At 40.5% G+C, this 15,304-nt stretch overlaps 1 protein-coding gene across 1 annotated transcript in view; it reads left to right on the forward strand.

Moving 5' to 3' along the window:
• Window positions 1–15,304, forward strand: part of LOC143996450 (collagen alpha-4(VI) chain-like) — a 281,198-nt gene that overhangs the window by 207,594 nt on the left and 58,300 nt on the right. The window contains exons 35-38 of the mRNA XM_077491500.1: window positions 94–105; window positions 197–690; window positions 3,526–3,616; window positions 8,734–9,405. Coding sequence (XP_077347626.1) covers window positions 94–105; window positions 197–690; window positions 3,526–3,616; window positions 8,734–9,405 — 1,269 coding nt within the window. The remainder of the gene's footprint in view (window positions 1–93; window positions 106–196; window positions 691–3,525; window positions 3,617–8,733; window positions 9,406–15,304) is intronic.

Here is a 15,304-nt window from a genome sequence, read left to right on the forward strand (position 1 = left end):
TAAATTCATCTTCTATAGTTTTATTATATTTATAAATATGGAGAAATGGTTTGAATCATTTTAACCAATAATGCTTAATTTCTTTCTTTATAGCCTGCTGCTCAGGTAAAATATATTTTTTACTAAATTGCCCTTATGTTATGTCAGTTATGTGTTATTAAAAATAAAATTTAAAACATCTTTTTTTTTTTTTAAGGTCCTTCTAAATGCCCAGTTTATCCAACTGAATTAGTGTTTGCTCTTGATTCCTCTCAAGATGTTCCACCTGCAGCCTTTCAAAGAATGAAGGACATCACCATTTCTCTTGTAGAAAAAATGGAAATCAGTGTGAGCAATTGCCCCAAAGGGGCTCGTGTTTCAGTGGTCACTTACAGCAACACTGTTCAACATCTAATTCGTTTCTCTGATTTTAAGAAGAAAAATCTTCTTTTGGATGAAATTCGTAAGATTGTACCTGAAAAGACCACAGCTCAGAGAAACATTGGAGAAGCTATGAGATTTGTGGGTAGAAACATTTTTAAGCGTATTAGACATGGGGTTCTCATAAGGAAAGTTCTTGTTTTCTTTGCTAATGGAAGATCACAAGATGCCGCTTCAATAAACACAGCTGTATTAGAACTTGGTGCTCTCAACATAGTCCCTGCAGTTATTGCCTTTGAAGATGTACCCAATGTCAAGACAGCCTTTGCGGTGAGTTACTAAATTTTGAGCATTTATAAAACTATGGTATAATTTTATTTTATTATTAATACATTTTATTAAGAAGCTAATGAAACTAATCATCTTAAATTAAAATGGGTTGGATTCACACCTATGCATTTTTTGTGCTTTTTGCATTTTGCAGATTTGCACTACAGAACATGTTCCATGGGAAACCATGTTAAATGGACTCTAGTGCAAATCTGCAAAATGCACTAAAACTGCATAATTGTGAATCCACCCTAAGGCTGGATTCACACCTATGCATTTTTAGTGCTTTTTGCAGATTTTCCCTACAGAACCATAGGAATTCATGTTAAATGGACTGTAGTGCAAATCTACAAATTGCAAAAAGCACTAAAAATGCATAGGTGTGAATCCAGCCTAAATAAATATCTTCTTTCCTTTAAGCTGACAACAAATGGTGTGCATTTCAAGATTGTCAGCATGCATTATATTTATCATTGTAATTCGCTGACAGTTACCCATATTATCTTTGCGACCTGCAGACAATCCCCTAAGCTAGGTTGACTTTATTGTGACTTACTATAAAGTCTCCTACAGCTTAACCACTTGCAGACCGGACCATTTTGCTGGTCAAAGACCAGAACACTTTTTGCGATTCGGCACTGCGTCGCTTTAACTGACAATTGCGCGGTCGTGCGACGTGGCTCCCAAACAAAATTGACGTCCTTTTTTTCCCACAAATAGAGCTTTATTTTGGTGGTATTTGATCACCCCTGCGGTTTTTATTTTTTGCGCTATAAACAAAAATAGAGCGAAAATTTTGAAAAAAACGCATTATTTTTTACTTTTTGTTATAATAAATATCCCCCAAAAATATATAAAAAAACATTTTTTTCCCTCAGTTTAGGCCGATACGTATTCTTCTACATATTTTTGGTAAAAAAAAAAAATCGCAATAAGCGATTATTGATTGGTTTGCGCAAAAGTTATAGCGTTTACAAAATAGGGATAGTTTTATAGCATTTTTATTAATCATTTTTTATAATTTTTTTTTTTACTAGTAATGGCGGCGATCAGCGATTTTTATTGTGACTGCGACATTGTGGGGGACCCATCGGACATTTTTGACACATTTTTGGGACCATTGTCATTTATACAGTAATCACTACTATATAAATGCAGTGATTCCTGTGTAAATGACACTGGCAGTGAAGGGGTTAACCAGTGGGTGGCAGTGTAGGGGTTAAGTGTTCCTAGGGGTGTGTTACTAACTGTGGGGGGGTTGGGCTTTCATTTAGTGAACACTGATCTCTGCTCCAATCACATGGAGCAGAGATCAGCGTCACTAGTTGCTAGGCAGAATGGAGAAATGCTGTTTACACGGCATTTCCTCCATTCGGCTGCTCCGTGAGACGATCGCGGGGATGCCCGCGGCGATCGAGTCCACGGGTCCCGCGACCGGACTCATGGGAGCGCGCCGCCGGCGGCGCGCTCCCGATGGCAGGGCGGCATTAAATATTGGACGTACCTGTACGCCAATATGCCTGCCCGTGCCATTCTGTCAACGTACATCGTCGTGCGCTGGTCGGGAAGTGGTTAAAGGGTAACTCCACGTTCATGGAGAAAAAAAATATATATAGCATATACGATTGCGACACAAGTCATATTATAGTTGAATGCTATTAAAAATGACCTTTCCTTTCCAATCTGCACTGTCATTTTCTGCAAGTGCAATGCAATATGGCTACCTGGAGGTGTTCACACAGACATATTTCCAATTGCAAGCAGACTTTTTGGTTTTAAGAAGGATGAAATCTTTTTATTTTTGTTATTTTTATTTTTTTACAGAATATAAATGCAATCAAAATGACTACCTACTTTAGCACAGTTTAGTTACTAAAGATACTGTGTATTGCTTAAGTTTCTAATTTAAGCATGTTTTAAAATAAGACCATCTGTTTTATCTGTTGGAGCTAAAATATTCTTAGCATATGTTAAAACAAATCTGGCCTCTAGCACAAAATCATTCAATTCATGGACAATACTTTTTGCAATTATGTGTTGATTTTTTTTAAAATGAGCATGGGAATAACTTCTGCACCAGCAATTAGATCAGGTACTGTAAGGACCACCTTTGGGAGGTATCACCAGAAGTTATTCTCTAAGTTCTGATCTAAGCAGAAACATTCTATAGTTTGTGCAATGGAAGAACTGTTTATATTTATAAGAATAACCTATGTACCATATTGTTATACTTTTTAAATTGTGCATGTCTGCTAGTAGGGCAATAAGCTGATATCTAAACCAGGCAATAAATAATTTTAGAGAGGACACCAAATAATCCTTATCTGTCCATGGTCCCAAGATCAAGTCATAGACCAGGGATCCTCAAACTATGGCCCTCCAGCTGTTGCGAAACTACACATCCCATGAGGCATTGTAAAACTCTGACATTCAAAGACATGACTAGGCATGATGGGAATTGTAGTTCCTGAACAACTGGAGAGCCGTAGTTTGAAGGCCCATGTCATAGAAACTTGGACAGGTCTAGTTTGTGTGGGCAGCAATGAAACTGCCAGTTTATTTTTGTTTCAGGAAACCAGAAAAAAATCCAGATAAACATGGGGAGACAATACAAACTCCATGTATTCATGTGAATTAAACTCAGGACCTTAGAGTAGTACAGCTAATTACCTAATCACTGTGCTACCATCATTTTATTTGATAGTATATATAGTTTACAGTTCATCAACTTTATTACAAATAAATATGTGGAGACAAATATGTATCAGTCATAGCTGCATCAAGGCTGATTATGTTTCTTTTTTATTCCAAAAATCATCACTGATTTTTATCTAGATGGATGAAAGCAGAAGATTTCAGCTGTTTGTGTGGAAGAGACTACAAGACCAGAGACTGGAAGTGATTTCACATTGCACTCTATGTTATGGTAAGATCTCCAGCCAAAAGCTTATACATCGTCTTACTTATATAATTAGACAGAAAATATACTATACTTATGACTTCCTATTGCAATGTCATTGGGAAAAATCACATGTAGTAATGACCAAGACCTTGGGTTCAGTTCCAGCAGGGTTCAGTGTGCCAAACCTGAACCCCATTTAAATCAATGGGAGCTTAATCTATCAAATAAAAAAAATCGCCATTTTCTGGGCTAAAAAAATTGCATGGGCTGAAGGCACTGACCTGGTGAACATGTATATATATAAAAATAAAAACTATTCGGCCAGGAGCAGTGATTATTTTTTATAATGAAACATTAAAAAAAATGGAACATTCCTTTAAAGCTGATCTCTTTTAGTGAGCGTTGACTAGTTCATCTGGACCGCGTTGGTCCAAATGTATCAGTTACCTCACAAATTGATGCAATGTCTGTGGGAGCTGTATAAACTTCATGTAACCTCAGCTACATACAGTATAAATGTCCTACTCCCAGAACGAAACCCAGGCAGGCTGAGCACCGATTACCTATTCACAGGCTTTGTATTCTCTAAATTCTATACAGTAAATGAATACAAAGCATCCTCTGATTGGCTAAGGTGAAGTAAATAGTTGGATGGAGTTTTGCTTTAAATGACATGCCTGAGGGGTGCCCTAATCATGCCTGTGAAGGGCACATATCTGTGATATGCAAAAAGTGTGGCAGCAGCACTGACAAGGGAAACAAGTTTTAAAATTGCTGTCAAATGACTTTGACAGCTGTTATTGACCCTCCAAGGGGGATGTATATGTGTATTTTGGGAGACTTTTGGTTGGTTTGTATGCTTCTTTTTTTTGCTGGCAATTCAAACTGTATCATTATTTTTCTTTGTAAATTACATTGTTGCTGTAGCACATTGTACAGTAATAATGAAAAAGAAAAAAAACATATCAGACCCTTTCAGTAGGTTTATAACCATACGCAAAAACAAACAAACTTGAATTTGGAATCATTTTTTCATCCCTAATCATGTGTAAGTAGTAAAGTCAATTTGAACTACCTGTAGGGGTTTGTGTCTTGCGATTTAAGCCAGTGATTCCACAGTAAAAGGTAAATAGTTTTTGTTGATTTGTTTGTAATAAGGATATGTAAATCGGTGTAACTTTTACATAGAAACAGTATCACCCTTGTCCTAAACAGGGGCTACTGTTAAATTTTGTTGTGCTAGGTGGTAACTAACCTGGGTGATTTATAGCCTTTGTGATCATTTAGGGTTTCTTCTAAGCTTGGTTCAACTATGGTTACTCCCTTCTGTCAATAGGTGGCACTGTTGTCTTTAGCATTAGGATGACGAGCTGCAGTGAGACTAGTAGGAGTTGCAGGGCCGCTAAGCATGCTGGGGGATAGTATATATTTGGAGCCTCTTGATCGATGTCTTCCCACTCAGACCTTGGTCTGGTGTGGATGTGTAAGAAACAGCTTTGTTGGGTGAGGCCTGGAGTCTGAGGCCTGGCCATGTGCTCAGGGGCTCTGTCAGAGAGAGACTGTTTTCTGCTTGAGGACATAGGAGAGGATCTGCCAGAGTGCAAGAGCCTCTTGTTGCTTGGGGGCATGCAGAGAATCATGAAATTTTGAGATAAGTACCAGAGTTTATCCTTCATGAGCCAGGGACTGTGAAGAGGCTGGGAAAGCATTAAGGGGAACTCATCCAAAGAAACTCTGCATGGTGCTGTGAGTTGTTTTTGATATAGGAGACAGCTGTTGCTATGTAGGTACAGAACATTGGGTGCAGGCCTAAGGCCCTTGCTGTCTAGCTGGTTGTTTTGCTGTCTACCTAGTTGTTTTGTTTTTGAAATCTGCTGATCTGTCTGCATTAGACATGTGTGTTTCGAATAGTTTTTGAATTGATTCAAATACTTTTCAAATCAAATATAATAGAAAATATATAATAGAAAATAAAAGAATAGAATATAGTAGGATACAACAGAACAGAATAGAAAATACAAGAATAGAAAAAAAAGGATGGAAAATAAAATAAAAGAATAGAGTAAAACAGAAAAAAGGAATAGAAAATAAAAGAACAGAGTAAAATAAAATAGGATTTTAAATAAAGGAATATAATAGAACAGAATAGAATAAGATAGAATAAAATGGAAAGACTATAACTATCTTCTGAAATTCGAATTTCGAACAAATACATTTTAATTTGAATAGAAGAAAAAAGAATGTAATAGTAAAGTATAGAATATAATATAAAATAACAGAACAGAATAAAGTAGAACAATAGAATAGAATAGAAAGAATATAAAAATAAAACAGTTTTCCTAAATTCAAATAGAATAAATTCAAATTTGAATAGAACAGAAAAGAATAGAATATAATAGAAAAGAAAACAGAACATAACTAAAAATAAAAAAGTAGAATAGAAAAAACAATAGAATAGCATGAGATAGAAAGAATATAACCATCTTCCAAAGTTTGAATAGAATAAATTTGAGTTAGAATGGAATTCGATTCAAATGGAATTTGAAAAACTTGAATCGATTTGAATTTGAATAAACAAAATTAATTCCGAAAACGAATTAAATGAATTAAACAAATTTAGCTAAACAAATTTATGTAAATAATGAATCGAAATGAAGCAAAACATTTTTTTTTAGTTCTGCACTTGTTTGCATATTGTCCTAGGGTGTTCTGTGCCCTAACCGTCTTTCCTGCATTTTTCTGTTGTGAGCGATACAATAAACTCACTTTTGTGTATTCTAAAAGTGACTGGCGCCCATCTTTTCTGGAAGGTAAAATGCCAGCCCTTCCTCATGTCGGGAGTCAGGCGGACACTACATAACCAAGTTTCAAAGTTGATAAAAAAAACAAACCACATACTCATGTCCAACTGCAGCTCATCCAGAGGATAATGCAAAATCCTTTAACCACTTGCTTACTGGGCACTTAAACCCCCCTCAGTCCCAGACCAATTTTCAGCTTTCAGCGCTGATGCACTTTGAATGACAATTGCGCGGGCATACAACACTGTACCCAAATGAAATTTTTATCATTTTTTTCCCACAAATAGAGCTTTCTTTTGGTGGTATTTAGTTACAGCTCGGAGTTTTATTTTTTGCTAAACAAACAAAAAAAGATGCAAAAGAATAAAAATAAATAAATCATGTTTTAATAGTTTGTTATAAAATTTTGCAAACGGGTCATTTTTCTCCTTCATTGAAGTGTGCTGATTAGGCGGCACTGATGGCTGCATTGGTGGGCTCTGATGGGCTGCATTGGTGGGCACTGATGGGCTGCATTGGTGGGCACTGATAGGCTGCACTGGTGGGCACTGATAGGCATAGTTAAGGCGGCACTAATAGGCACAGATAAGGCGGCACCGATGGGCACAGATAAGGCGGCACTGATGGGCAAAGATGGGCACAGATAAGATGGCATGGATGGGTGGCACGGATAAGTGGCACGGATGGGTGGCACGGATGGGCACTGATAGGTACCACTGATAGATGGGACTGATGGGCACTGATAGGTGGCACTGATAGGTGGCTCTGATAGGTGGCACTGCTGGGCACTGATGGGCGGCACTGCTGGGCACTGATGGGCGGCACTGGGTCGCAGCACCTTTGAGGCAGATTGTGGGCACTGTGGGTGGCACTGTTGGTGGCACTGCTGGATGGCACTGTGGGTGGCATTGTGGGTGGCACTGTAGGTGGCACTGTGGGCACTATGGGCACTGATGGGGGGCACTGATGGGGGGCACTTACTTTTATTCAGGATGGCACGGCGGTGGGCAGGTGGGCACTGGCAGGGGGCAGGTGGTCAGCTGTATTGCTGGCCGTGATCGGGACTGATGTCCCGATCACGGCCGCCGGTGATCGGCTTTTTTTTTCTCTCCTCGCGCTGTCAGCGCGAGGAGGAATAATAGCCGATTACCGGCTCCGTTCTATCACATGATCAGCTGTCATTGGCTGACAGCTGATCACGTGATAAGGGGTCGGGATCGACCCCTTGCACGGATCGGTGATCAGGCGAGTCTCACGGACTCGCCGATCACAGAGCGCGCCGCGCGCGCCCCTCAGGGGGCGCGCACGCCGCTCGTATCCGGGACGACGTCAATAGACGTAGTCCCGGAAATGTAGGTCCGCGCTAATGCCGTCATTTGGCAATAGCGCGGATCTGTAGTGGTTAAAATGTGTTGTCCTTTGGCTCCAACAGCAAAAAAAACACATACAAAAAAAAAAAATCTTTCCTGATCCCTAAAGGCAATTGCATAATCCCTGGATCAACAATACACAGTTTTGTTTCTTAAAAATATTAATAGCTAGTTAGAGTGTATAGCATGAATGTAGAAGCGTGTGTGACCTTTTTGAAGCAATCTACTGAGTTTACAAGAACTAGGTCCTCTGGAAGGCTATGCCAAATTTTCAAAGAACACCTTCTGAATTTAGAGAGTAAACTTTACCTCTAGGCACAAGAGTACCCGTTTGTCTTTGACCTTGCACCATGTTTACTATATGGAGTTGTTATGTGTATAGAAAGTGATCACCTATTCACTTCTTCTCAAAGGAGAATAAATTCTGTTAAAATTTATTAATAGCTGATTAGTTGCCCTTTGTTGCACTCTTTCCACTTCTGCAACATCATCTCTATGAACTGATGCCCAAAACTAGACTGCTTATTGCAGATGAAGTCTTACTTCAAAAAGAAACAATATTCATTATTATTATTATTATTATTCTTCAGGATTTATATAGTACCAGCAATTTACACAGCACTTTACAATATAACATTTTTTATAAGTACTTATATAATATAAGGTTTGTATCATGCCAAATATACAGATTTATTACATGCTTACCATGATGACAGTTGCTCATAGCAATTAAAATATTATGGCCCAAGGGTTAGAGGTTAGAATCTCTATCTGATTTTAAATGCTGTCTATTTAGTGGTCTTGTGAGTTTTACTATACTACTTGTTCTGGCAGACTCTCATTGCCTGGCCTAGAAGTGATTGAAAATCTCCCTAAAGCCAACCATACATGGATTGAAAATGTTATTCCTTTTTCTCTAATAGTTAGGGATTTTTTTACATATTAAAGTTCCTGTGTTATTATGTTTCAGATAAATGTATTCCTGATGAAGAATGTGAACTGGATCCCATACCTCCTACCGAAATAGATATGGACATCGTCTTTATACTGGATAGTTCTCGGAACATCAGAAGTGATGTCTTTGTGCATGCCAAAGACTTTGTTAGCTCAATGCTTGATCATATTGCTGTATCATCTCAGCCAAGAATACAAGGCACTGGAGCTAGAGTAGCTCTGGTGCAACAAGCCAATCCTAGCTTTCTGCCTAATCGAAATATAAGCCCTGTCAAGATGGAGTTTGACCTTGTTCGTTACAATGACAGGAGTCTAATGAAAAGACACATCGAGGAAGATGTGACACAACTGGAAGGCCAATCTTCACTGGGTTATTCTCTTCAGTGGACAATAGAAAATATTTTCAAAAAGACTCCCAATGCAAGAAAGCACAAAGTCATTTTTACAATCCTTGGAAGTAAAACAAGTTTATGGGACAGAGAAAAATTAAAAGAAATATCCAGAAAAGCCAAGTGTGAAAAGTTCACATTATTTGTCCTAGCTTTTGGAAAGGAAGTAAGCCATAGTGAACTAAATGAACTCTCTAGCCTCCCCCATGACCAGCATGCCCTACATCTGCTTGCAGTTGCAAGGCCTGAGCTAATATATGCTGAAAGATTCACCCAATCATTCTTTAATCTTCTCAATAGTAAGTGACAATTTACCATTTACCATTTAATGCAGGGCTTCTCAACCAAGATTCCATGGAACCATAGGGCTCCTTCAGCAGTTGCTGGGGGTTTACTTGAGCACTGAGCAATTTCTGCCTCTTAGAAGTTTGCACTGACACCATTGATCCGTTTGCCTATCCTGGTGTAATTCTTCCCAATGACCACAAGTGTAAGGAGCATTCTTCCTAGTGACTATCACACTAATGTATCATGATTTGTAGATACAGTCATTTTATCAGGGGTTCCCCTAGATCAGAACATTTTTTTCAAGGGTTCCTATGTGTTGAAAAAGTTGAGAAAGGCTAAATTTAATGTATAGACATTTGGGTGTAGACAGAACAATGACAACCTTAGACCATGGGTACAAGTGACTAATGTGCTGCCTATTCCCTTGTTAGACAGTATAAACCTAATCAGTGATGATACTCTTCTGCTTCCCTTTGTAGGTTTTCATCTCAGCCCAGATGTAAATGGCTGGGAATGATGCAAGCACTGAAAGAGTGGGATATCTATTCAGTGCAGAGAAATGGGTTTGTTTTAAACCCCCCTCCCAAGCATATACTTACCTTTCTTTTTCTCCCCCCCACACACACATTCCATGTAGCACTGGGAAAACCCAGTACTTACAGGTAACTTGCACCATGTGTAACTTGGCTAAGGTAGCTTGCACAGGGATTTTTTTTTTGTTTCAAGCTGCTAAAATGAATAGCGGGGGAGCAAAAGTAAAGGCTACTGCTGGAAAGGCTTAAATTAAGATGAACTTGTTGCATTGCCCTTTGTGGGCCTAGCACAGCTTAACTTTAAACTGAAAGAGTACTTGGCTAAAAAGGCTTCACTGTTGAGGGGTGGTTCCCCTGTGCAGTCTACAAAGTGGCAAGCATTAGAATATGAGGCTTTTGTTGTCCCATTTAAATGCAAAGGTAGGCCATGAAAGCCAGCACTACTTCTTGAATTAAAGTACCATCTTATATGTATCCTCCTCCAGAGGATGTAGTGCTAAGGTGCTTCATCTCAAAATTCTGTGATCAGATCTTTAGGAAATGTCTAATTGTCTGACACTATTCATCTTTAACTCATTTGCTCCGGACATTACCAGTGAACATAACTGATAACCGATTACAGGTTACAGAAAATAGTAGTCTTGGGGCTCATTCTCAGGTTGTGCCTGTCTCAAAGGGACCAAACCTGCAGACATCACTGCAAACTGCTGAAAACTACAGTTTTTTTCTTTACATTTGGGAGGCAGTCCAGTGGCTTTATATACCACTGAGCTGATTGCTCAGAGCACATATTGCTAATTGCATTGCTCTGTATTAAGTAGGGATGAGCCGAACACCCCCTGGTTCGGTTGCACCAGAACATACCAAAAAGGCAAAATATTCTGAAGAACACACAACCACCGTTAAAGTCTATGGGACACGAACATGAAAAATCAAAAGTGCTAATTTTAAAGGCTTGTATGCAAGTTATTGTCATAAAAAGTGTTTGGGGACCCAGGTCCTGCCCCAGGGGACATGTATCAATGCAAAACATTTTTTTTAAAACTGACTTTTTTTGGGAGCAATGATTTTTTAAATGCTTAAAGTGAAACAATAAAAATTAAATATTCATTTAAATATTGTGCCTGGGGTGTGTCTATAGCAGTGTTGGCGAACCTTGGCACTCCTGATGTTTTGAAACTACATTTCCCATGATGCTCCACTACACTGCAGAGTGCAAGAGCATCATGGGAAATGTAGTTCCAAAACATCTGGGGTGCCAAGGTTCGCCATCACTGGTCTATAGTATACCTGTAAAGTGGCACATTTTTCCCCTGTTTAGAACAGTACCACAGCAAAATGACATTTCTAAAGGAAAAATTGTCATTCAAAACGGCTGTAACGAATTGTCGGGTCTTGGCAATATGGATAAAACTCATTGGAAAAAAAAGAGCATGGGTTCCCTTCCCCCCAGTCCATTACCAGGCCCTTTGGGTCTGATATGGATATTAAGGGAACCAAAATTAAATATGATATGAAAATTAAGGGGAACCCTGCACCAAATTTTTTTTTTTTAAATGGCGTAGGGGTCCCTCCAAAATCCATACCAGACCCTTCAGATCTGGTATATATTTTAAGCAGAACCCTGAACCAAAATAAAAACAAATGGCATAGGGGTTCCCCCCAAAAATCCATACCAGACCCTTATCCGAGCACACTAGCTGGCAGGCCAAAGGAAAAGAGGGGGACAAGAGAGGGGGACAAGGCCCTCATCCCCACAACCCTTGCCCGGTGGCTGTGGGGGTATGCGGGTGGGGGGCTTATCGGAATCTGGAAGCCACCTTTAACAAAGGGACCCCCAGATCCTGGCCTCCCCCTTATGGGAATTGGTAATGGGGTACAGTGTACCCCTACCATTTCACAAAAAAAGTGTAAAACATTATAAAAAAGACAAGTCCTTTATTAAAAAATAAAAAAAATAAAAAATGTCCCACAATGTAAATTCTTGCTGCCCGATGGGCCGAAAAAGAAAAAAAAGCCGCAACCATTCCGCCTCCATGGGAGGCTCCCGCTGACTGACAATTCTTCTCTGTGACAGTTCTCATATAGCTGAGGGCGGGGCCACATGGTGACATAAACAGGTGACCCCGCATCCCTCTGATGCCACGGGGAAACCACAGGAAAGCACCCGTGGTATCAGAGGGGGCAGGGTCACCCATTTATGTCACTGGGTGGCCCCACCCTCAGCAATATAAGAACTGTCACAGAGAAGGATCGACAGTCGGCGGGAACCTCCTATGGAGGCAGAATGGTTGCGCCATAAAGGAATATTTCATTTTTATTGTTTTACTTTAACCACTTCAGCTCCGGACCAATAAACACCTTAAGGACCAGAGGTCTTTTTCCAATTTCGCACTGCGCTGCTTTAACTGGTAATTGCGCGGTCATGCAATATTGCACCCAAACGAAATTTGCGTCCTTTTCTTCCCACAAATAGAGCTTTCTTTTGATGGTATTTGATTGCCTCTGCGTTTTTTTTTTTTGCGATATAAATGGAAAAAGAGCGAAAAATTTTGAAAAAAAAAGATATTTTCTTCTTTTTGTTATAAGAAAAATCGAATAAACTACATTTTAGTCATACATTGAGGGCAAAATTTATTCAGCCACATGTCTTTAGTAAAAAAAATGTCAATAAGCGTATATTTTTTGGTTTGCGCAAAAGTTATAGCGTCTACAAACTAGAGTACATTTTCTGGAATTTACACAGCTTTTAATTTATGACTGCCTATCTCATTTCTTGAGGTGCTAAAATGGCAGGGCAGTACAAACCCCCCCCCCCCAAATGACCCCATTTTGGAAAGTAGACACCCCAAGGAAATTGCTGATGGGTATGTTGAGCCCATTGAATATTTATTTTTTTTGTCCTAAGGGATTGAATAATGACAAAAAAAAAAAAGTTGTCACTAAATGATATATTGCTCACACATGCCATGGTTATATGTGGAATTGCACCCCAAAATATATTCCGCTACTTCTCCCGAGTATGGGGATACCACATGTGTGGGACTATTTGTGAGTCTAGTCGCACACGGCACCCCGAAAACCAATCACCACCTTCAGGATTTCTAAGGGTGCAAATTTTTGATTTAACTCCTCACTACCTATCACAGTTTCGAAGGCCATAAAATGCCAAAATAGCACAAAACCCCCCAAAATGACCCCATTTTGGAAAGAAGACACCCCAAGCTATTTACTGAGAGGCATGTTGAGTCCATGGAATATTTTATATTTTGCCAAAAGTTGCGGGAATATTACAAACTTTTTTTTTTTGCACAAAGTTGACACTAAATGATATATTGCTCACACATGCTATGGGCAGAAGTCAAATTACACAAATTCTGCTGCTTCTCCCGAGTACGGGGATACCACATGTGGGGGACTTTTTGGGAGCCTAGCCACGTACGGGACTACGAAAACCAAGCACTGCCTTCCGGATTTAAATATAAAATGCTACCAAAAAAACTGTTAGCGATCGCAGGGATCAGGCCTGACTCTGCGATCGCTGCAGTTATGTGTTTAGTGTTTTGTAAGTGACAGTGATCGATCGATACTGCACTTGGGTGGGCTGGGCAGAGGGGCAAAACGCAGGTGCTAGCAGGTATCTGGGCTGATCCCGCTAACAATGCGTTTTTTTGGAACCCTGAACTGCTGGGGACGCTAGTATAGATCTGATCAGATCAGATATTGATCTGTTCAGATTCTATACCACTACGGGAGGTTATGCTTTGCGCGTGGGTGTTAGCGGTACTGGCACTAACCTAGCGCTGCCTGGGGCGACGCAGACCCTGACCCTAAAACCTAATTGATATCACCCGCCGGGTGATCAGGGGGTTAAACCTTTATTGGGTAATAAATGGTGGGTGCCCTGATGCTATAAAAAGCAAACTAACCAGAGTCACCCGTAACACTTATACGGTGATCAGTGGTGAAAGGGTTAACTAGGGGCAATCAGGGGGTTAAAATTTTTATTAGGTAGTATATGGGGGTCCCTGGCGCTATATAAAAACCTGACGGGGAACCTAAATAACTAACTGGCTAACCAGCGTCACCAGTGACACTTATACTGTGATCGCTGGTGAAAGGGTTAACTAGGGGCAATCAGGGGGTTAAAACCATTATTGGGTAGTATATCGGGGTACCTAGCGCTATAAAAACCTGGCGGTGAACCTAAAAAAATAACTAGCTACCTAGCGACAGTAGCGACACTGATGCAGCGATCAGAAAAATTATCGCTTAGTGACACTGGCAAAAGGGGGTGAAAGGGTTAACTAGGGGCAATCAGGATGTTAAAACCATTATTGGGTAGTATATCGGGGTACCTAGCGATATAAAAACCTGGCGGTGAACCTAAAAAAATAACTAGCTACCTAGCAACAGTAGCGACACTACTGCAGCGATCAGAAAAATGATCGCTTAGTGACACTGGCAAAAGGGGGTGAAAGGGTTAACTCTAGGGGCAATCAGGGCGTTAAATCTTTATTGGGGGGTGATAGGGGGCTACCCTGGACCTAACACTAACTGCCCTGACAGTTTTTACTTTTACAACTGGCACTGAATGCACTGATCAGTAAAGAAATGATCAATGCAATCAGTGACACTGTGACTGGGGGGGGGGGGGGGGGGGGGAGGGGGGGGGGCGGGGGATCGGGGGGGGATCGGGGGGGGGTTTGTGTACCTGTGTGTACCTACATGTCAGTGTAGTGTTGGTGCACACTTACTATTAGTCTTCTCCTCGTAGTCCGGTCAAAAAGACCGCCCCGAGGAGAATGACATCACTTCCTCCTTCCTGTGTAAACAATACACAGTGGGAGGAAGTTCGTCATTGGCCAGGAGCGATCCAGAGGGGGTGGCCGAAAACCAACGGCCATCCCCTCATCACGGATCGCTGCTGGAGGGAAACGGACCGCCGTACCCAGCGGGAGGGGGTCCGATCGGACCCCCCACCCGCTGGAAGGCAGGCACGTAGATCTACGTGATTGTGCATGCCTGTGCCATTCTGATGACGTATAATGGCAATACGGCGGTCCTTAAGTGGTTAAGCATTAAAAAAATGACTGCTCCCAAAAAAACGTCAGTTTTAAAAAAAAAATTTGCATTGATACATGTCCCCTGGGGCAGGACCCAGATCCCTGAACACTTTTTATGACAATCACTTGCATATAAGCCATTAAAATGAGCACTTTTGATTTTTCATGTTAGCGTCCCATACACTTTAATGGTGTTCCGGCAGCATTCAAATTTTCCGGGAACACCACGTATTGTTCGCTGTTCAACGAACAGGCGAACACCCGATGTTCAAGTCGAAATTACTTTCGACACGAACATCGGCTCATCCCTA

Source organism: Lithobates pipiens, unplaced genomic scaffold (genome assembly GCF_037356315.1).
Source record: "Lithobates pipiens isolate NorthernLeopardFrog02 unplaced genomic scaffold, aLitPip1_a1.2 Scaffold_19, whole genome shotgun sequence".
NCBI lineage: Eukaryota > Metazoa > Chordata > Amphibia > Anura > Ranidae > Lithobates > Lithobates pipiens.